The following is a 23,045-nucleotide window of genomic DNA, read 5'->3' as shown; positions in this document are numbered from 1 at the left end:
CAGCAGCAACTGTGTTTGTTTGTTGGTTTTTTTCTTTATGATTTTTATTGGAGTCGAGTTAATACTGTGTAAGTTTCAGGTATGCAGCAGCATGAATCAGCTATACATATATCCATCCACTCTTTTCTAGATTCTTTTCCCAGGCGGGCCATTTCAGAGTACTGAGCAGAGTTCCTGTGCTATACAGTAGGTTCTTAGTTCCCTTTTTTATGTGGGCTTCCCTGGTGTCTCAGATGGTCAAAGAATCCGCCTGCAATGCAGGAGACCCGGGTTCGATCCCTGGGTCAGGACCATCCCCCGGAAAAAAGAATGGCAACCCACTCCCATATTCTTGCCTGGCAAATCCCGTGGACTGAGGAGCCTGATGGGGTGCGGTCCAGGGGTCGCACAGAGTCAGACACAACTGAGCGACTCACACTTTGACTTTGTTCTTTGTTTAGTGTGTATATGTCAGTCCTGATTGCCCCTTTGCCCCCTGGCAACTGTGCACATTTCTTTTCTACGTCTGTAACCCTATTTCTGTTTTGTAGATAAAGTCACTTTTACACTTTTTTGGAGCAACATTTTTTTTTTAAGGAGGACCACTCTATTGAAGGTGTAAGAGGATTGGAAGAATAAGAGGTGGGAGACAGAAAACTCAGTGAGGAAAACTGCATGAGTTGAACTAATGTGGTGACTGTCAGAATGAACCAGAAGGGGCAAATTTACAGAGTTGAGAAAGATTAATGAATTTGGACACTAACTCCTTTGTGAATACAAAGGATAAGGGAATGTATTAAAGATTGTTATGAAGTTTTAAACCTGGAGATCAGTGACAGTAAGAAAATAGTAAACAGAAAGTTGAAAGAAGGAATTACTAATTTTTATGGGAAGAGGATTTAGGTTTCAGAATTTGGGATTGATTTTATGTGAAATAAGTGAATAGGTCAGGCATGAAGTCACAGATGTAGGATTGAAGCTTGGGAGAGAAAAGAGGGATAAAGACCATATTATGGTAGGGGACATAATATGTGTGGAGACTGCTTTTTGAAGTTTAGAACCAAAAGACAGAAAGGAAAAAAGGTAATAGATTGTGAGAACCAAAGCAAGATATTTGTCGACAAAAAAAATGTATTAGAAATAGTACATTTGTATAGATAGAATGAGAGAAGCTGGTGAATAGAAAGACTAAGAATCCTGAGCTCTAATAATTAAGGGGATGTGGAGAAAAAGAACAATGATCATAAAATACCTGGATTTTAAGGATAGTGCTTACTTATGTCCTGGTCAGTCAATATTTTATTATAAAAGGACAGCCATTGATTTCTAGGACAATAATTACTTCAGAAGAATTACTTTGGTGTAGTGTGGCTTTGGTAGAAACATAATTCTGTCATGTTGGTGTAATAAACAACGTTTAAGTGAAACCAGGGTATTTGTAGACATCATTCTATGTTGAAATTTGAAAGATGTTAACAAGTTGAAATTCTTTTCTGATTTACTCACCTTGTTTTGATCACAGATTCCTGCAAACTTTATTAACATCAGTGCTAAATCTGCAAAATAATTGAGTCCCTCACTGGAATTGTTACTACAGATCCAGTTCAATTGTCTGACTATTGTGCAATTTGCGTGATATATTAACAGAGATAGTACTTGTCATTATATTACTTCATCAGCATACTGAGTAATACTCCAGGGACCTCATAAATAAAAAAAATAAAACTTTGACCAATCTCTTAACATGTTTTATTCTTTCCCAGTGAGCTCTTTATTATACAGAAAATAAAATAAAGTACCTTTATTGTGCAGAGGATGAAATAAAAGAAGCCCATAGGGGCTTCTCTGATGACTGCAATGGTGAAGAATCTGCCTGCCGTCGCAGGAGATGCAGGTTTGATCCTTGGGTCGGGAAGATCCCCTGGAGAAGGAAATGGCAACCCACTTCAGTATTCTTGTTGGGAAATCCCATGAGCCTGGTGGGCTACAGTCCATGGGGTCTCAAAAATGTCAGACACAACTTAGTGACTAAACAGCAACAACAAAAGTCCATTCACTGACACCTGTCTTCAGTCTCATTGATAGTTTTTATGCAGTTAGTGAGAGTGGACTGCCATGGGCAAGAAAACAGACTGGTGTGAACTAAACCTCAGTTGAAATCCTGACCTGTTACACTGTAAATATAAGACCTTAGGCTAGTTTCTTCTTTCCTCCTTCCTTCCCTCTCTTTTTCTTTTGAGTTTTTTAAAGAGCATTTTAAAGCTCATAGTAAGTTGATGGGGAGCATACAGAAAGTGAAAGTCACTCAGTTGTGTCCGACTCTTTGCAACCCCATGGGCTATACAGTCCATGGAATTCTCCAGGCCAGAATACTGGAGTGGGTAGCCTTTCCCTTCTCCAGGGGATCTTCCCAACCCAGGGATCAAACCCAGGTTTCCTGCATTGCAGGCAGATTCTTTACCAGCTGAGCCCCAAGGGAAGCCCAAGAATACTGGAGTGGGTAACCTATCCCTTCTTCAGGGGATCTTCCCAACCCAGGAATCGAACCAGGGTCTCCTGCATTGCAGGCGGATTCTTTATCAACTGAGCTATCAGGGAAGCTGGAGCGTAGAGAGATTTCCTGTTAACTCCTGCTCCCCCACACCCACATGGACTTGTTTGTTTAACACTGCTAATTCTCAGTTTCCTCATCTCTAAATTACAATTAGTAACAATTCATAGATTTGAGGATTGAGTAAGATCATGTTTTCAAAATGCCTGATATGTGGTAAGCACTCAGTAACGTGTATGTGATCATAATAGAGACATAATCGGCTTTAGAACTAACTTGGAGCAGTATATTCACAGGTGCTTCATAAATGTTTTTTGATGATAATGCTTAATATGGTTCTCACACTTTGAATGAATGATTACACACACACACACACACACATATACATACACATACCCCTACCTCTATGTAGGGATACTAGTGATTATGGGATCCTGAGTCTGAAAAGCTTTCACTTCCCTCCTGAATAGAATTGTTTGCCTACATGTACTGTATACCACTTGGTTATAGTGAAATTGTAAATGTGGTAAATAATTATAGAAGTGAGTTGATAGACTTTAGCCCCAGGTTAGATATTCTTAGGAACTGTGGTGATTTCTCTTCTAGATCTGTTGTTTTCTTTCCGAACAGTGGGGGCTTTTTACTACACTTGTACTAGAGATAGTACAGCTGATTCTAGCCTAGGCCCCCGAACCCTTGAGGCTCTGAAGTGGATTGATTTTTATAAGCAGGACCTCCTGGCAGTAGTGATTTAAAAAAAAAAAACCCTGTTGCTTTTGTTGCTTTGAAGCTCTGCAGATGAGAAGTGGCCCTCGAAATTATTTGCAGGTCAAGACCACTTAGTCCACTGTGGCCTCCGCTGGCCTGGTTGGCAGGTGTTTTAGGTTGCTGGTTCATTTCCTTGTCTATGTTCTGAGAACTGACCTCCCTGATAAGATTTTGTTCTTTAAATGAAGTAACACATCTAAATGGATTGGCCCCTTGCCTGCAGAATAGTAAGCCCTCAGTAAACATTATGGCATTACTGCTGATGCTGCTCTAATTTGGAATAATGAGGATTAAATTATGACTGCAGGATTATATTGCTTGACTCACCCAACTTCATGCCTGACACATAGTAGACCCTCAATAAAAACTTCCCATTTACCCCCATGTGCAAATGCCCACTATACCCTGTTCTCAGTTTTAGGCATGGGTAGCAAATCGATGACTTTCTGGCCATAATGAATCTTTCCTTAGGTCTACTACTAGAAATAATGAATAGCTAGGTTAATATCCTTCTTAGTCAAGGAGGTTTTAGAATTAGGTCTTCATGGTTTTAAAATTGCTTTTTCCTAATAGCATATCGTAAAGGTGCATGTTAATTTTAAGTGTTTATCTGTTTGTACAGATGCTGTTGACTGAGTACTTGGATATGAAAAATACACGTACAGCCTCTGAACCATCAGCTCAGCTCAGTTATGCCAGCAGTGGACGCGACTGTGCAGCCTTTTTTGCCAAGAAGAAGCCTCAAAGGCCAAAAAATTCTCTTTTCAAGTAAGTATCTCCCTGCTGGTAAGATAGATGTTCAGATGTGTTAGATCCAAGCTGAATGGTTCTCTACTTTATTAACAGTCATTATTTCACCCAGTTAAAGTTGATTTGAAAGAATTATGATAGCAATATATATTCCTCTCATATACTGCATATATATATTCAATTTTGTGTATTTTCGTCTTCTGTAAGAGAAGTGGCTATTTTGAACTATGGTTGCTGGACTATCTAAAATTTTCAAAAAAAAATTTCTGGAATTCATTTCTGGGTATTTTTATATAAAATGAAGAGAAATTCCCTTCTTGTTTCTGGGGAATTTTGTATGGAATGAAAGGAAATGAAGTAGTATAGCCTTTGCAAAGGCCTCAAGTGCCAAGAAACAACCTTTGTTAATAAAATTATAAAGCTAGCTAAGTAGTATTGGGTTTTACTTGAAGTAATAAAAGAATAACGTGGACATTCTTTTTTCCTCATTATGATCAACTACCCTCCTCAGCTGGTCATAAGTTGGTGTCAGTTGGTAATAGCTAACAGTTAATATTATTATTAACATTAATAGTAATAGCAGTAACAGCTACCATTGCTCAAGTGCTTACTATGTACCACGCATTGTGGTAAATGGGTTTTTCAGGAGAGTCTCAAATTAATCATAATTTAATTCAGATTATATCAAATTTGGGCAGCAAGAGTAGTGGTTAACACTTCTGAGTCCTTACTAAGTGTTAGCCAAGGCATGAAGCCATTTTCATGGATTATCTCATTTACTCATTCATTATAAAAATCTTATGGGTGTGGGTACTATTTTTCATCCTCTTTTACACATGAAAAAAAATTGAGGCACTAACCTCTTAGACACATACAATTTAGTAAAGAAGACAGACAAGTAAACACTTGTGATGGTACCATGAGTGCATGGTATTGGTGGAGGCCATGAAGGGACTCCCAATCGAAAGCAGCTCTTAAGCTTCTCAGGAGACTGCTGAACCTTCCTGGGAGCAAAGCCAGCCCTTCCCCTGAGTTAGCAGTGCTTTGGGAAACAAAGGCTACCAGGCACTACTGGTATCGTTCATTCTCATGGCCAATGACTTTCTCTGCTCAGCACTAGCCAGAGGGGATTATTGGACAACATACATGGTAAAGAAAAAGCTCATTGGAAACTGAAGTCTATTTGTCAAAATTACACATGATCTAAATGCAGTGTGGTATCCTGGAACAGGAAAAGATTATTAGTGGAACACTTTTGTGAGATTCAAATGAAGTCTGTAGTTCAGTATCATACTCATGTTAGTTTATTAGATGCAACAAAATGTATTGCAATTATGTAAGGTGTTAACATGAGGGAGGGTTTGGGGTGAAAGGTGTACAGAAACTCTTTGTGCTGCTTTGTATCTTCTATAAACTTGATTCCAAAATTCAGTTTGTTTTTTAAAAAAAAATTTAAAACTTGACACAGAAGAGGTTAAGGAACTTACATAAGTTCACATAACTAGCAAGTGGTAGAAACAGGATTTAAATCTTGGCTGACCTGTGTTCTTGTGAGGATTAATAAATATTTAAAAAACATATCTGCAAATCTAAGCATGTAAAGTGAGTACAGAAATACATCCCAGTGTTGTCAATTCCTTCTTTTTGAATATTTGGAAGTCCAGTATCTTCTGTTGATTCACTTTGGAGATTTGTTTTCTATCAGGAGAGTTCTTAATCATTAAGGTTTCAGCAGTTCATTTATCTTGTAGTTTTGAGGAGAGGAGATTTCCTGTGCCCACACTGTAGTAAAATCCATTCTGTTTATTGAATTTGTTATTTAAAAAAAGCAAAACAAAATACAACACAGTTTTATTCACAGGTTGTTTGCAGTATGAGTTAAAATGCTTTAGTCTGCAAGTAACATAGGACCCCAAGTGAATAGGTTAACTTGTAAGAAGGTTATTACCTCACACATAAGAGTGACTATAGAGGACTCCTCAGTTCACCAATACAGTATCATCAAGGACTCCGTCCTTTCCTTTTCTCTTTGCATTCAGTCCCACTCCAGTAAAAATGGTGGTGTTAAGGAAAGTGTGTGATTCACCCCACAAATCTTTTTTTTTTTAATTAGTAGGCTTAATTTTTTATAGCCATTTTAGATTTGCAGAAAAATTGATTTCCCTTATGTATGGAGATTTCCCTTATGTTCCTCTGCTCCACGAGTCTCTCCTCTGATTAACATCTTGCTTAGGCGTGGCACATTAGTTACAGTTGAGGAACCAACATTGATACATCATTGTTAAAGTCCTTTGTTTATATTAGCGTTCCCTCTTCTGTGTTGTATGTAGTTCCACTGGTTTGGAGAAATACATGATGTCATGTATCTACCGTTATAGTATCTAAGGGAGTAATTTCACTGCCCTAAATATCCTGTTTTTCACTTACTCATTCCTCCTTCTTTTCCTTACTCCCGAACCCCTAGAAATGACTGATCTTTTTTTGTTTTTAAACTATCTCTGTAGTTTGCTCTTTCTAGAATCTTTTACAGTTAGAATCATACGATACTCAGTCTTTTCAGACTGACTTCTTTCACTTAGTAATATGCATTTAATGTTCATCCATGTCTTTTTGTGGCATCTTTTGTGTTGCTAAATAATACTAGTTTTGTGACTGTACCACAGTTTTCCCTTTCAATTACTGAGAGACATCTTGGTTGCTTCCAGCTTCTGACAGTTATGGATACAGTGGTGATAAACATTCATGTGCAGGTTTTAGGGTCAGTGTCAGTATTTGACTCATTTGGGTAAATGCCCAGGAGTGTAATTGCTGGATCACATGGTAGGACTGTGTTTTAACTTTGTAGGATACCATGGCACTGTCTTCCAAAATGGCTTTACCATTTCAAATCCTTTTTAATTCATGAGTAATGGTTAGTCATCCATTTGTTAATCTTTTCTGCCAGTGGCAAAGCCCCTCTGCAAGTTTTCCTCAAGAAAACTAGGCCTGAGGCCCATTCCTGAACCAGTCACTGGCAAGGGGAAGGAGACCATGGTGATTGTCTTTAAACCAGTGAGAGTTCATCTTTGGTAATAGGTCTCTACCTGGAGAGGGGGCCCCTTCCCCTGATCTTCCTGCTGAGTGAAGAGGGAAGGAGGACATAGATGCCCAGATAGAATTGAGGCTGTGCCAGCAAGCAAGATACAGTGGGAGATAGGTGATTGATGGAGGCAGCTATGACTGCCTCAAGTACTGCCTAAGGCCTGCTGTTAGGCCTTTTCTTTTCCTCTCTCCCCTGCCTTCCTTCCTCCACCCCTCCTCATCCTCCTATTCCCTCCTCAAGCCCAACTGACCATTTTCAGTCTACGCATGTTGCCAAAAGCAAGTTTCAGGGTGTTTGGATTTCATGCTGTCACCCCTCACCCCTGACTTTGAACATCAGACCATATAAGCATTTTTAGACACCTAACCAATCTTGAAATTGTGGTTTTGGAAAACATAAGTTATTGAAAGTAAGTAAGTGAACTTAAGAAATCATTACACCTGTATTATTAATGCATAGTAATAAGAATCATCACTCACACAGAATTAGGCCATTCTTACAGATCTGCCGCTTCTCGTCTTGGTTCCACCACTAATGAGTCATGTGAGTCAGGGCTGTTCTCCTGTCTTAGTGGCCTTTAATGCCTTCGGCTGTAAAATGAGGTGAGACTGGCTAATCCTTCTTGTCTCTGTAAAATTTACTGTAAAATTGTATCAATCTGTGGCTTGTTGCAAACACAAAAAGGATTCCCAAGTAGTAAAAATGCACCAGGTCATAAAGGATTCAGATTCTGGCAAGTCCTCTGTTCTTATCACATCCATGAAGAACTTTATTGCTCTCTTTAATTGCCCCTAGCCAAGGTTAATTGGGTGTATTTAAGTCTTCTCTTATGGTATTCCGTGTGCCTTTCTAGTCTTTGCTCGAGTTTTTTTTTCTCCTTGCCGATTCTGATCAGTAGCTGTCAGTGTGTTTTCTGGAGGTCAGTGGTTTCTTGTCAGCTCTTGGCTGGCAGGTGGCACTTTTGAAGTCCTGCGCACTTTGCCTCCTTCTGGCTATTCGTGCCCTCAGTACTTGGCAGGGTGCAGAGAAGGATCAGGTAACTCAAGTGTTTCCCTCACACTGACATTCATCTTGGTATTCATCTTCCTTGTCCAAGAATGGATAAAGAAGGCATAATTAAGAAAATACTGGTGCTCCTTTGTTGTGACCAGAAACCTGTCCCATTGTCACTGATGCTCATTCATTGTGTTTACCCCCGAGCGGCTATAATTCTTAGAAGGATTTCTCCTGTCAGCCTGTTATCCTGGCTTTGAAAGCCTCAGGTTTGAAAGGGGATTTCTTAGCACATCGAAGGATTTACTGTTTGATATAAGCATAATTTTTCCTGTTTGTTGTTGTTCCTTATCTGCAAGTTACTCTTTTTTTATTTTTTAAAGAATGAGTGAGTGAATGGACAATGCCTTTACCTTTTCTTTTTAATTAAAGAAATTGGTGCCTTTTAATTTATTTATTGTTGTCTGCCCTGTGGCATTCAGGATCTTAGTTCACTGACCAGGGATTGAGTCTAGATCTCCTACGTTGGGAGCCCAGAGTCTTAGCCACTGGACCACCAGGGAAGTCACTCTGCAAGTTACTTTCAAGACTATGATTTGTTTCTGTTTTTATTCACTTTGTTGTCATTTTAGCTTTTTAAGACATGTTCTAGATTAGGAACCCATCCACCATGTTTCTAGCCTCTGAAACCATTCCTGGGGAGATGTAAACAGACATTGTGTAGCTTGTTATTTTTAGAAGTATTTTCTGTGGCAGGTGGCAGGTAATAATCCCAACAGCTGCTTAGAAAGTATATGGTTTTTGAGGGCTGTTAGGGAGAGACCACAGATGTCTTATTTCTCTGGTGTAGCTATTTAACATCATTTCAAACAGCCCACTGTGCTCATCTTCTCACTAGTTGGAAAGGCAAGAGTTTGGCTCCAAGGAGCCAGTATTTCTGTGGTGGCAGCTGGAAGCCACTGAAGGCTTTTGGGTGGCATAGGAGGAAAGTCTGAATGACTTTATGAGATGCTCTTGTGGATTGTGTATAGGGATCCTGGCGATGGATCTGAAGACCAAAGAAAGTTGCAAGAGATCAAGTTGTATTAGTTGAAATCAAGAATGAGCAGAAGATCCAAATACTGTCACGGAGGAGCATTTCACCAAGAATACCATTCACAAATCTTGATCCATGGCAGCCTGCCCTGGATCAGGACGTCTTGGTCATGGAACACTAGGGAGCATCCCAGGGATGGAGTAGGATACTTTGGGGATGCTGGACACCACCTATTTGGTTACTCCCTCACTGTGTGTTTTTTGCTGCATTTCATTGCAGGTTCGAATCTTCCTCCCACGCCATCAGCATGAGCGCCTACTTGCGAGAACAGAGAAGAGAGCTATACAGTCGGAGCGGAGAACTTCAAGGTGGGTAACTGACCCTCCCTGGAAAAACTCATTTTCTGGAGGAAGATCTGAAGTGTTTATAGCATGTGAATTTGAGGTCTGCATTCATAGGATTCTTTGACAGTAGCAAAGATTTAAATACTTGGTAGTCTGTTTCTTCTATCATTTCCCATCTGCCACCAAGCCGCTAAAACTGTTAGTACGGCCGCAGGATTTATAGACCTGCCACCATTCAAGTGTGAGCTCAAAGTGAAAAGAGAAGGAGGGCAATTTCTTCTTGCTTAAAGATGACGGACATGATTCTAGTCACCGTCTAGAGGAATGCCCCTCTTCTGTGGCTGCCATGGTTATTTTAATTATTGTTTTCAGTACTTTCTGGAGTATCACAGGAATGCTTGAGATTTGGAAAAGGGCAGACGCTACCTCTGTCATTATTTAAAGGGAAGAAGGATGCCTTTAGACATTGTGTGCTGATGAACATAGCTTTGATACACAGGATATTTGATACTTAGGTGTGGTTACTAAAGAGTTGAAATCTGAAGGAGAAAATACTTAAGAAAATAAGTAAATTTAATTAAATAAAAAAAAATCATGCCAATAACATTTTTTTCCCTGTGATCAAAAGGACGCTAATCATGGTAAATGTGATCAATCAAGAAAGGTTCGTGAGGCCTGCTAAATGCAGCACAGGCAAGCACTGAAAGGGGTGGAAGTTGTCTGGTACAAATAAAAGATAGAGCCTGAAGATCCAGTTGTGAAAATAAGGGAGGAATATCAATATCAGGAACTTCCCTGGTGGTCCAGTGGTTAGGAATCTGCCTTGCAATGCAGGAGATACAAGTTCGATCCCTAGCTGGGGAGTTAAGATGCCCCATGGTGCACCTACAACAAACAAAAAAACCCTTCAGAAACCAAGCAGTGTCAGACAGTCAGTGGTTAACAGCTAAGCAGGTGGTAGGCAAATTGCAAAGTTTGTTGAGGGAAGGGAATGATTCTTTAGATTGAATTTCTAGAATTAAAAACCTAGAAATATGTTTGAGGATGTAAGGAAAAGGACATTAGCTTACCAGCATCTTATTTAGTACTAAATATTGCTATATGTTCTAGAAAACATGAAGTGTGTGTCTTGGAGTCTTGAAGTGGAGGAGTATGGAGAGTAGTTAGATTTGGAATAAGTGAAGGAGTGACCCGCTGTGTGGTCAGACAAGGAGTGAAGGAGGAATGTGATCCAGGTCGCTGCAGCCAGCGACCTCCTAGCAATGCAGGATGAACTACAAAGCTTGGAAGGCAATGACAGTTTTGGAACACACATTCTTGTAGGACTGATTATACTTGAACTGCCAGGTAGGGGGTCTAGCAAATCATCTCACAGAGTTCATTTGTGAATTCAGAGTTGGCCTAAGGAATAGTTTAAAATTTACCCATATAATTCCTTTTCACCTGGCTTCTAGTATATGATCTAAGGTTGGGAAGATCTCCTGGAGAAGAGACTGGCAACTCACTTTGATATTCTTGCCTGGAACATCCCATGGATAGAGGAGCCTGGTGGCCCACAGTGCTTGAGGTTGCAGAGTCAGACATGACTGAGCACACATAAGTATGCACTAGATTCTTCTTTTTGGTTAGATAGTAAGCCCAGTGAGTAAGCAGTCTGCTCTAGCCATGTGGAGGGATTTTCTCTGCTTCCTCCCCAGTCGTGGTCCATGATCTCTTGAGAGACAGTAATAGCCAATCAATGAAGAGTAGAGAATTCTGGGCCCATATTGCCTGCATTTCAAACCTAGCTCCCGATTTCCTAGCTTCAGAAGCTCTATGCTTCTGCTTATCTGTAGATGGGGATAAAAATAGCAGTGCCTACCCCATGAGGTTGTTATGAAAATTAGGTGAGTAAAGCTGTGAACAGGGTTAAGAAAAGTGCCTGGCATGTAGTAACTCTAATGCCTTCCTCCTCAGATGTTGTTATTACTAGTTCTGTCACTGTAGAGTTTTCACATACATTCTGTTTGTCTCCTCATTGGGCTAAATGCAACTCAGCTTTCCTACTTAAATTTGTCATTTACTCTGCTGGTCCCTCCTCTCCCTAACTAACCTCCTGCCCACCACCCAAAAAACCACACACACACTGTTTCTACCTCTCTCTGAGCTCATTCCCCCTGCTGTGTGCTCACACATTTAGTGTTCCCTTTCTGATCACTTTCTGCACTGGAGTGTGGATTAATGCTCACTGTTTGAGTCGGCCACTGAAGTATAAGCTCTGAGAGGGAAGTACTTCTTTATTTCCTGTGCTTTGCACAGTGCCTGGTATGGTATATGTTCGATAAAGACTGACTGACTCACTGACAGGAGGAATATGGGTGGTAGCGGTCTAAAGTAGGATGGACAAGGTCTAAAACAGGATGGACAGCTTACCACTGAGAAGTTAGGGGCCCAAAGGAGATGGGACCACTGACAGCCATTACCAGCTTCCTAGGTTTCCATTTGCTTTTAAGTTTAGGCTGAAGTAGAGCCTATACATGGAGAAGGCAGTGGCACCCCACTCCAGTACTCTTGCCTGGAGAATCCCATGGATGGAGGAGCCTGGTAGGCTGCAGTCCATGGGATTGCACAGGGTCGGACATGACTGAAGTGACTTAGCAGCAGCAGAACCTATACATAAATACATTTTTGTTCTTTGCAGTTATACATGGCTTTATTAAGTACAAAGATTGCCCTTGAGCTGTCTGGCCTATGACAGCATTGCTGTGTATAATTGAAAAACATTAAAATCCAGTTAAATTACAGAGGACTTTCATTCTGCAAGGGTGGTTAATTGAAGAATCATCATCATCTTAACTAGGAACTTCCCGTCTTTCAACAAGTTAATTGAAATATGGAACTTTCAAGCAACAGTCTATTGTACTTACCTGTGTTGAGCAAAACAGGCGCATTTATCTCTGGTTACAGGTAGAGAGTAGCTAGCAAACATGTCATGTTCATAATAGTCATTAAAAAATAATTGAACTGAACTGACACATCACATGCTTGGTGAGAGACTATATCACCTGACCAATTATTGTACAAGTCTGGTAGTGTTTCATTTAGCAGCTAGAGTTTCTCTGAAGAATGCTTTTAATATTTCAGGGGAAAAAGGTGGGGAGGGTGTCATACCAATTTTTCATTAAAAACGGTCATTCTTTCTCAGTTATTCTATTAATCTGACCCGTCCGAGGACCACAGTGAGATCCACATTTCAGCTTATCCTGAAAAGGTGTAGCTTAATAGTTCAGTCACATCATGAGAGACTGGCAGGGGATTTTTGTCACGTCTCTTAACACCACGTAGCTGCAGTGGTTTGGTTCATGAGGTCAGCTCTTCCTTCTGTATGTAGGAGCATGGTAAAAGACAGACCATCAAAGTAACATTAAAAAGCTCAAATCTGACAAAAGTTCAGTTCCTGCCAACACTTCCAATTCATCATGCAATTAAAAATGTTACCCAACCTAACAACCCACAAGGGGGAAGAAAAGAATAAAAAAATGAGATTTCTTTGGTACCATCAACCCATCTCAGTTGGCTCTGTCAGGGTACAGATGGTTCATTATATAGTCTGCTGTTGGCAATTGGGCTGAGGACGTGGGGGTGCGATTTCCAAGTGTGCAGGGTAACAGGTGGAAATCAAACTTGTGTATGTGTCTCCGTTAATCACAGACGTCCTGTTGTTCCGAGCCTCTTCACTGACTGGTTCGTTGTTCCGCTTAGGCAGCCATGTGGTCGCTTAGAAAGATACTCATTTTAATGAATGTTTAGCTTGAATATAGCATCTCAGGTTTAGTGCATGATTCTCCAGGAGAATAAGATAACTGATGAACACATTATCTCATGAGGGTTAAAAAAAAAAAAAAAAAAGGAAAGTCAAAATACTCACTGCAACCCATGACTGAAATAAGCTCTTCGGTTAATCAGTCCCCTGTGCCTCGGACCTCTCATTTGAAAAATAGAGCTGTTATCATTTCTGACTCTTTTAGGGGGATATTGTGACTGGTAGACTCGATATTAAACTCTGGAAAAATTAGAATAGCTGTAATTGATTGAAATTAAAATGGTGTGTAAAACAATTGATTGTTGCTGACTGAAGGGCGCTGCCCCCTCTTTATCCCTCATTTTCTCCTCCCCTCCACTCCCGTTGTTCCTCTGGGTCGGCTCTCCTCAAGGTCACCAGTGACCTCCATCTTGGCAGATTTTGTGTTTCTTTTCTGTCTTCATCTCACCGCCTCTCTCAGCAGCTATTTTCCGTTCCTCTTTCTCATGTTCTTTCTGCATCTTCTCGAGGCCTCCGCGGAGCGTCTCACGGTTTGTCCTGGAATCTCTCCTGTGCTGTGTGGCTTTTTCCCAGACGAGCTCAGCCAAAACCAAGCTTTGCCTGCGGCCTCGATACAGATGACTTCCAAGTCTGGGTCTCCTGCCCAAATCTCATTATTGTTTCCCGATCTCTTCCAGTATCCTGTCTCCCCTTCTCGCATCCTAACATTCTTAATCTCAGCAGGTTTTTTATTTTCCTCATGATACATTAAAAAATATATATACATCTTCTTAACACGTTATTGACTGGCGATTTTTTGCAGAAGCTACTAATCCCTATGGTTGGCGATTTGTTATGTAAGTGAATTTTGAAACACTCCGGTCAATAATATTTGGGTAACAAAAGATGTACTAATACTCCTCTGGTCAATCAGTGGTTAACTTGTTAATTTTCTACACATCCCTCAGAATGCAAGCATCGATGGTGTGTTCCATGGCCTGGGACAATGCTTGACTTGAATTAGGCACTTAGAAAATACATGATGAAGGAGGAGGCCTCTGTCCTCAACATCTTACATGTAGGTTCAAGCTTACTTATTTGAGAAACCCTAGTGGGGGGGTTTTAAGAAACAGACTTATAGTTCTGTGATTTGTCTATGTTCATTTTTAAAGATGTTGGAACTCATGAGTGGGTAGGGTACATTAATTGTCACTGATCCAAGTTGAAATGTACGCTCAGTTTCGATTCCAGTTTCTTCTGTGTCCTGGGGCTACTTAGTGCTTCTATTTGTTCTCAGTCATATCACCTTTAAGAGTATTAGTTTTATTCCCATTAGTTTAATGAGTAGCATTTCTATGGCCCTGACATTGAAATAGTCTGTAAAGCTCCAACCACTTGAGAATTGACTTCTCTAAGAGGATTTGCTTTACATAGTAAATACAGACGTACTGGCATCAGGGAAAACTGGGCTCTTACACTGACCTGACCTGAATTTTCTGAGTTTTTCTCTCTAATGGGTTGTTGGTTACTGGGGTTGTGAATACTTAATAATATTGTATGTAATTAATCTGCTTGGAGGTGCCTTGCCTTAAGGTAAGGCAATATTTGAAATAGATTAACCATGAGTTGATTATCCTTTTCACAGAGAATTTATAATAAGAGTCTCCTAAGTAGCAAGCTGTTCTATAATGGAACATTTAAAGCAAGGTTTCTCTTATGCATATATTTTCAGGGACATTTTGGCTGAAGTGAGGCACAGTGATTTCATACTCATACCACTCTTTTGTTCCACAGCCTTAAATATAAGAACTTGTAAAGCTTTATATCCTGAAATCTGATAAGAAAATTCTTTGTAGTCGTTAAAATTTTGCTTAATGACTTTGTTAATAAATCAGTAACAATATGCAGGTGACATGCATAAAAAAGAACTTTTTTTGGTTAAAATTGCGTATAATTATTTCAAAATAACCTTTATCTGTTAGAGTTAGTGCTTCTGTTTTAAGTTCTAAAATAGTATATGAAAATTGATTCCCCCTCCTTTGGGTATTTAATATTCTTTTTAAAAAGACAGATCATAACTTACTTATATGTAAGATTTGTCTCATAATGAAATTATAATCAAATTTTTATAAGTGCTAATTCTAATTTCTTTGTCTGTTCCTAAGAAGTAGTATTATAATAAATGTACTTTCCTCAGGTCGTGAGCAGACAAATGCATTATTTCAAATCATGTAGAAAATAAAATGCCACGACTGTTATTGAGTGTACCAACTCTTAGCCTTAATCTATGAAATGTAGGTATTTTATTTAATTTTTTTTGTTTTTGTGGATTTAGTTTATATAAGTATTTATTTTCTGAGTAAGTCTAGTTCATACACCATCCTTTCTACATAGTGGACAAATCACTGGTAGCTGAACCATGGAGAAAATGGAACAGGGGAGTGCAAAGAGGCCATTGCAAAGCCTCATTTAGTAAAGTCTAAAAAACTCACTCTTGACAAAGGATCCTTGGTCATTATGCAGAACTAGTTGATAACATGTAACCTTATTTTAAAAAAGCTTTTGTCCTACCCATTTATTATTCATCCATACAAATAGGAAAGAAGGGGAAATGCTGCTAAATGAGATATATATATTTGAGTTTTAAAAGTCATACATATGCACGTCTATTTATGTTATACTTCAGTTAAACTTTTTTTTTTTAAACCCAAGTATGAAGAAACTACACCAAAAAATTCTAACATGATGCAATAGAATTTTGAAAGTTAGCTTCTGTGATATTTATCATCATTTGGTTCACATTAATTTTTTAATAATGTGAAGATAGCAGCTTCCTGCTGTTCCTTATTTTCTTAGACTTTCTTTAGGATCATAAGAAATTGCATTTTGACATCTCTAGTAGTTTCTATGATGCAGCTCATTCGGACTTGAGATCTTTTAGAAGATAGAGAAGACCACAAGCATTTATGGTATGTAGTGAGGAAAGCAGTTATTAGGAACTAGTGGGAGTGCTGTATAACAAGTTTATCATTGCCTCAATAAGATATAATTCATAAGGTAATATTATATTTTCAAAATGTAATACTAATGAAATACTAATAGAGATTACCTTATCGAAAGTGATCTGATATAAAAATTCAGAAGTTGAAGTAAACTTGCATATAGTATGACATCTAGAAAATAAAGCAGTCGATTTTTAATGCTAGAAAGTGCTATGGAACTCATAATCTCGTGCTTTTAAACTCATTTTCAATCATAGAGCCCATCTTCTGTTTATGTCTCGTTTCACAGTTCAGTATAGAAAAGAGATGAAAGTGGCTATGATTTGACTCAGCGAGGCTGGGGGTCAGCCCCTCCCCGACTTAGACCCTGCCTCTGTCTGCTCCTTTCCCCTTCCTCTTTGGGTAACTGGCAACTCTCAGAAGTAGACACCTACCCAAAGGAAAATTTGATATTGGGGGAGAGAGGATATTATAGGTTTGGAGGGATAGGACAGACTTATCAATAATGAGTGATGAGACAATTGAGTACCTGTAAAGGAAAAAAAAAAAAAACGTTGGATTTGAACCTCATATCATTTAGGAAAAGACATTTTTGGTGGTCAGAGAACTCAAATGTGAAAGGCAAAACTTATGGACAAGTATGTTCATAGTAGCATTGTTTGAATAACAGAAAATTGAAAATAAATGCTATAGTCTGAAGAAAGGAAATATATTAATAAATCATGGTATAGCCATGGTTGCAAGTGGAGGGATAGTAAATAGCAATGAAAAAGAATGAACTCTGCTTTGCATTAGTTTGGTTGGATCTCAGAAGCAATCACATAGGACTGTGTATAGGCTTAATTCCATCTACATGAAGATCAGAAGCAGTCAGAACTGAATAGTATCTTCTTTAGGCATATGTCTCCTTATGTGATGAAAATGCGAAGAAGGTAAGATAGGGGCATAAATATAAAACTTAGGAAAGGGATCACCTCTGGAGAAGATGGAGGAGTATATGATCCAAGAGAGGAGCACATGAGCCTTGAAAGAGAATAGGAGTGTTGTGTTTCTTAAGCTCCTTGGTGGAAATGCTAGTGCTAGTCTTATTATTTTTAAAACAATACAAATGCCAAGTACACTCTTACATATATTATACATTTCATTAAGAGTAGAAGTATAATAATTAATTTTTAAAAAGCCCTCTAGGTCTCCGGAGACACAATCATACATTGCAGTATAATGCTACTGTTTAGAAGTCTAAACTAGATTGGAGTTTTCTGCAATAGCTGGGTTCGTTTTTTTTTAGGCCTGCACCATTTCATTGGAACTGCATGCCCCTGCTGAAGCCGTGAATGATTACTGAACTAGTCCTGTACCTTACGGACTTCATGAGAGGACAACTTTGGAGTTAGGAGGGCTCCGTCTCTGACTTGCGCCTTCCTCTCTCTCATCCTGCATCTGGGTGTCAGAACCTAACTTTAAGTCAGCTGCTGTTCTCCTTTTTCTTGCTGTGTTTTCTAGGACTTCCTGTTGATTTATTGAATTGGAATGGATTTATCATGTGTATTTGTGCTGGACACATCACTAGGCCATTAGGGTACAATGATGAACAGAACCAGGTTTTGAGTTTTGCCTTTTAAAGTAAAAAAAAAAAAACAGAAAGGGACTGTGAGTGTGTCACAGAGACTGGCATTTGTCTCCCAGCAATTGTTCTGTATTGACAGAACCCCTAATTTTTAGCTGTACACGTGGCTACCTCCAAATAGAAACACGTCTAAGCTTTCCTTGCAGCCAGCCAGGGACACATAATCCAGCCAGCTGAGGGTGAGTAAAAGTGATGTGTGGAACTTCAGGTCTTACGTTTAAAGGGAAGGAGAAGACTCTTCTTCCTTCCCAGCCTGGTGCGTGTGTGCCGTGTGATGTTCTCACATACACAGTATGAATGCAGTGTGGTGGGGAGTCATCTTAGACCACGTGGGTGAGGCCACTCTGTAGGGATGGTTGGGCAACAAGTGAAAAAAGAGCTGAGGTTTCTGGTCCCATGGAGTGTTACACTATGATGACCAGAGCCACCGTCCCACCTGTACGTCTCCATGAAAGAGGAAGATGCAGTCTTGTTTGTCACTAATAGTTGGATTCTCTATAACTCGCAGCTCTACTTATGTTGCAGTTAATTCAATGTACAGGCAAGTGATCACAGTGCTCTGATACGTGCTATGATGGAGCTGTATATATATGTATGTAACTGAAATGTGTGTATAAGTTCCGGAAGAGGCAGGGTGACTTTCATAAGTATTTAAGGTTTGAACTGCTTATGAAGAATGGAAAGTAGCTTTCCAGATAAAGAAGGAAGGGGTGGGCATTTCAGGCAGTGGGTGTGGAGGGATAGAGGCATGTAAATGTGAAAGTATAGGCTTTTCTTGTTTTGTAACATTAATTGGCTATAACTTTTTCTTTAATTAAGGAAATCAGTTCATATATACAGACCTCTACTGATTATAATTTATAACTTTGGGGAACCAGAGATGACAGAAAGGATACCAAAGCTGTTGTGAATGGCTCTGGCTGTTGTGCATCATAGCATTTAAGAGATGAAGAATTGATAGAAACCAGTGGTGTGCTGGTGATGATAGGAATATAAAAGATTATACTAGACCAAAAACTAAATATAATCACATACTGGATTTTCTGAGTGGTGTTCAAGTAGTATAGCCTTACCACTTTATTAAAAATCCTACAGGAAAAAATAACTGTTTTAAATGCAATTGCGGTAACAGTATTGTATCAGACTGTACAGTAGTTTTGGCTGGAGATCCTGGCAGCACCTGGATCATGAAGGACCAGCCCAACCTAATTCCAAAGTCCCTTGTTTCAGCTCAGGCTGCAGATGGCAGCTTACTTCTGTATGGAGGTGGCAGAGTTGTGTGTACTCATATTGGATTTCCAGCTTGTCATTGTGGTGTGGATGAAAATATACATCAAGTCACTGTTGGCTTCACCACAATTTTAAACTGAAAAGCCCATATTACAGTAATATATGATAGTCTCTCTGAATGCTACATGAATATTGTAATAGTCATAATATAGGATGTTCATTCCTAGAATTGTGATGACATGTACTGAACTGCAGCCAGTTCATTTGCATATTCATGCCCACTTAACTCAAATAAGTCCCTGTTTGTTTGCACATTAGTGCCTGATTTCAGCACCAGTTAGCTCATTTACATATCCCTGTTCAGTTGGTTAGTGAGGTTTGTATGTGGAATATTGGTGCGGCTGTTTGCGCTTTGAGCAGCTATGGGAGCATTCTTGTTTAGTGGAAGGGGTACTTACTTAGTATTCACCTTGCTTTTACCAAGCAAGGTATTTTACGTTTCTGAGCTCCAGATTACTCATCTGTGTAACAAAGCCAGCAGTACTCTTACCTTGCCTCTTTCTTAAGGTTCTGGTAATTGACATGTTGGCTGTGACAACATAGTCAACGTTTTCAGGCCAACCATATTTTAGGTGCTGCTCCTAGGATGTCTGCATGTGGAAGAGTTCTTGGTTCTGTAGGAGACAAGACAGGCCAACAGTTTTCATAAATGAGTACCTTGGGGAGCACGGAGGAGAAAACAGAACATTGCTGGGATAGCCATAGAAGCTGTTACAAAGGAGGAATCTTTGTACTGAAATGGGATGGACTTCCCTGGTGGTCCAGGGGTTAAGAATCCAGCTTCCAGAGCAGGGGACTCAGGTTCCTTCCCTGGACGGGGGATTCAGTGTCCACATGCCATAGGTCTGCCCCCACTGCCGCAGCTAAGACCCTATGAAGCCCAAAGGAAATAAAGAAATATTAAAAATAAAGTTGAAAAGATGAGTTAACTGGACTGACCAGGGGAAGGGCACTCACCGCAGGTAGGGAGAGGCTGTAACACTATACACAGCTGTGTGCGAGCTTCAGGGAGATGCAGGTGTTTTGCTGTGGTTGAAGCACAAGGGGAAGGTTGGACCCAGTCAAGGGGGACAGTTGGCAGATCTCAAGGGACCTGGTATGACAGCAGGAAGGCTTGTGAGTGATGAGGAGTCGTCCAAGGATTTAAAGCAGGAGAGTCACCTAATCAAATCTGCATTTTAGCACAGATATTCTGGTGGCTTATGGAAGAGAATCGGTGCAGTGAGACTGGAGATAAGAAGGTACATTGTGGAGCTGTTTCAGGTGAGAGCTTATAGGAGATTATGCCAGCTTTTTGGAAGGGTGGTAGCCAGTGAGGACGGAGAGGTGGGAGGAGATCCAAAAGCTAATTTCGGGGCAGAGTCACGTGGACAGGATTCATTCTGTGTGGAGTCTGAGCAATAGATAGGCTTGGTTCCCAGTTTTCCAATCTGGTGACTTGGGTAGATCACGATGTTATTTGTTGTAAGATAGGAAGTACAAGAAGAGAAGTAGTTTTTATGGAGTGTTAGGGGCGAAGATAGCTTTTTATAATACCTATTTTCATGTTTCTCTTTTAGTTTTGTTTAGATCTATTTAACCTTAGCTAACCTAACTAATTGGATTAATCTGTTATCAACTCTGGTGATTAAGGCCTTCAGCATGTTTGATTACCATTACCATTCCCTTCCCTAAGTGTAATGGAGTTAAAGGTTTTTCCCCCCCTCCTCTTCTATTTTTAACTTGCAAATACTGCTTTCTCCTTTCTAGGATTTAACTGATCTATTAACTTTGGTGCCCTTTCTATGTCTCTGAAGAAAAGGAATTCTTTAATTTTTGTTTCCAGATATATCCTCTATTTTTGCTATTAAAATCAAGCTACTATCCATCTTTCTTAATAACTTGCTTTTTCGATTCTGTACAAGTTACTTTCTAGTTGTCTTAATTGTAAAAAGAAGTTAAATGACTTCTCTGAGTCTCATTCTGCCCAAACCTCTGGATTCTTGAGTCTTAGCCTCTCAGTCATTCTCTGTTCTGAGTCTGAGGACTAGGAGTATGGTCTCTGTAACAGGTTTCCTATCTGGGTGACTTTGGGCAAATTAGCTCCTTTGTATGTCAGTTTTATTTTCTATAAACTGTAAATGTATCTATCTCATAGGACCATAGTGAGGATAGAAAGAGTTATTAATATGCGTAAAGTGTTTAGAACTGTGCCTGGCACATACTAAGTGCGGAATAGTTGCTCAGTCATGTCTGACTCTTTGTGACCCCATGGACATTAGCCTACCAGGCTCCACCCTCCATGGGATTCTCCAGGCGAGAGTACTGGAGTGGGTTGCCATTACCTTCTCCAGGGGATCTTCCAAACTCAGGGATCGAACCCGGGTCTCCCTCATTCCCGGCAGACGCTTTAACCTGTGAGCCACCAGGGAAGCCTGAATAAATGTTAGTTATTGTTAATTTATCTATATCTGCACCCCTCCTGCCCCCCATCCCCCACCCCAGCACTTAGCATCATTCTTCATATATGGGAGATACTCAAAAATAAATTCTTCTGAAATTAATGATTGAATAAGCTTGCTAATGGACAAAGAAATTCTAGTAAAATCTCCTATAATGGTCCTCTTTTGCTTCTTTTCTGTTTTCTTTGATAAAAGCCCTTTTAGTTAAAGACTTGAGAAACCATGTTTAACGTGGTGATCATCCCAGTCTTATAATGTTAAGTGGCTTTCACAACAGTAATCTGGATGGAATTCACATATATCTCTAACCAAGAGGGCAGTGCTTAGTGCCTCTATAGTGATCTGCTCTTCCTAATTATTTCCCCGAAATAAATATGGCCATCATGAAAGTAGCCATTTCTCTTCAAAGTTACTTTGCTCTTCAGTGTCACTAAGTCTGAATTTTACTACAAAAATAATTTAGATTGATTAGTATATAGCAAAATAAAGAGGCTAAAATGTAGTGGACATGCCTTCTATCTATGAAGTAACTACTTTAGATATGAGCATTTGGCAGTGTTTTATGTACCTTGTTGTTCTGCCTTCCTCTTTCCTCCAGTTTGAAATCATTGCTTTGCTACTTGTGAAAATGAAAAATAAAAAAAGTTACACTCTAACTCATGATTTGCTAACAACTCAACTTAAAATATCCTCGAGCTAGCAGAGGGATCAATTTAGTATCATAGAGAGAAATAAATTGAAATGATCTATTGAAAACAATGCAAATTCTTAAAAACAACAAACTGTATGACTGAAACAAAGTAAAACAAACAAACAATTACAGCTAATCTGAAAGGGGAGTTTTTGACTTGTCCTGAAAGGTTAGCAATGAGCGATGTGTGGACAATATTTCCCACCACGTGGCTGCAGAAAGAGAATTGATCCAAGTGAGGCTATGAATGGGACAAACCATTCACTCATTGATTATCTACCCTTTTAGATTCTTTGACTTTCTGGAATCCATTGGAATCAATAATTCCAACTCCTCTAAAATGTGTCATTTAAATTTTTTTTCAAGAGAAGGTCTCCTGCCACAAACATTGTTTTGTATCTAATTTGAGTGGTTGACTACCATTTCAAATCTGTTTACTCTGATTAATGTAATAGATGTAGTTTCCTCAGAATAGCCACAGAACTTGGTCTTATTTCCTAAGGAATTGGATTCCTTTGTCATCCCCAAATCAGTCAGTATGGTTCCTTTTTTTTCTTTTTTTCTTCACTTTCACTTCTAGGACATTTTGTGGTAAATATAATGCCCTAAGGGAAATAACTAGCTCAATTTTAGATGGTGTTTGCTTAGTTTCTAGCCATAATTGTTTTATTTTACACTTTGAGATTTGTCATTGCCTCAGATATTTTTAG

The 23,045-nt window shown here is 39.4% G+C and overlaps 1 protein-coding gene across 1 annotated transcript in view; it reads left to right on the top strand.

Annotated features, from left to right (window-relative positions):
• The window catches only part of EXOC4 (exocyst complex component 4), an 814,875-nt gene that overhangs the window by 201,491 nt on the left and 590,339 nt on the right, over positions 1 to 23,045 (top strand). The window contains exons 8-9 of the mRNA XM_070465647.1: positions 3,921 to 4,066; positions 9,439 to 9,527. Of these exons, the coding sequence (XP_070321748.1) occupies positions 3,921 to 4,066; positions 9,439 to 9,527 (235 nt within the window). The remainder of the gene's footprint in view (positions 1 to 3,920; positions 4,067 to 9,438; positions 9,528 to 23,045) is intronic.

This window comes from Odocoileus virginianus, chromosome 1, assembly GCF_023699985.2.
Source record: "Odocoileus virginianus isolate 20LAN1187 ecotype Illinois chromosome 1, Ovbor_1.2, whole genome shotgun sequence".
NCBI lineage: Eukaryota > Metazoa > Chordata > Mammalia > Artiodactyla > Cervidae > Odocoileus > Odocoileus virginianus.
The sequence above is the reverse complement of the archived record's forward strand: the minus strand, read 5'-3'. Positions and strand labels throughout refer to the sequence as shown.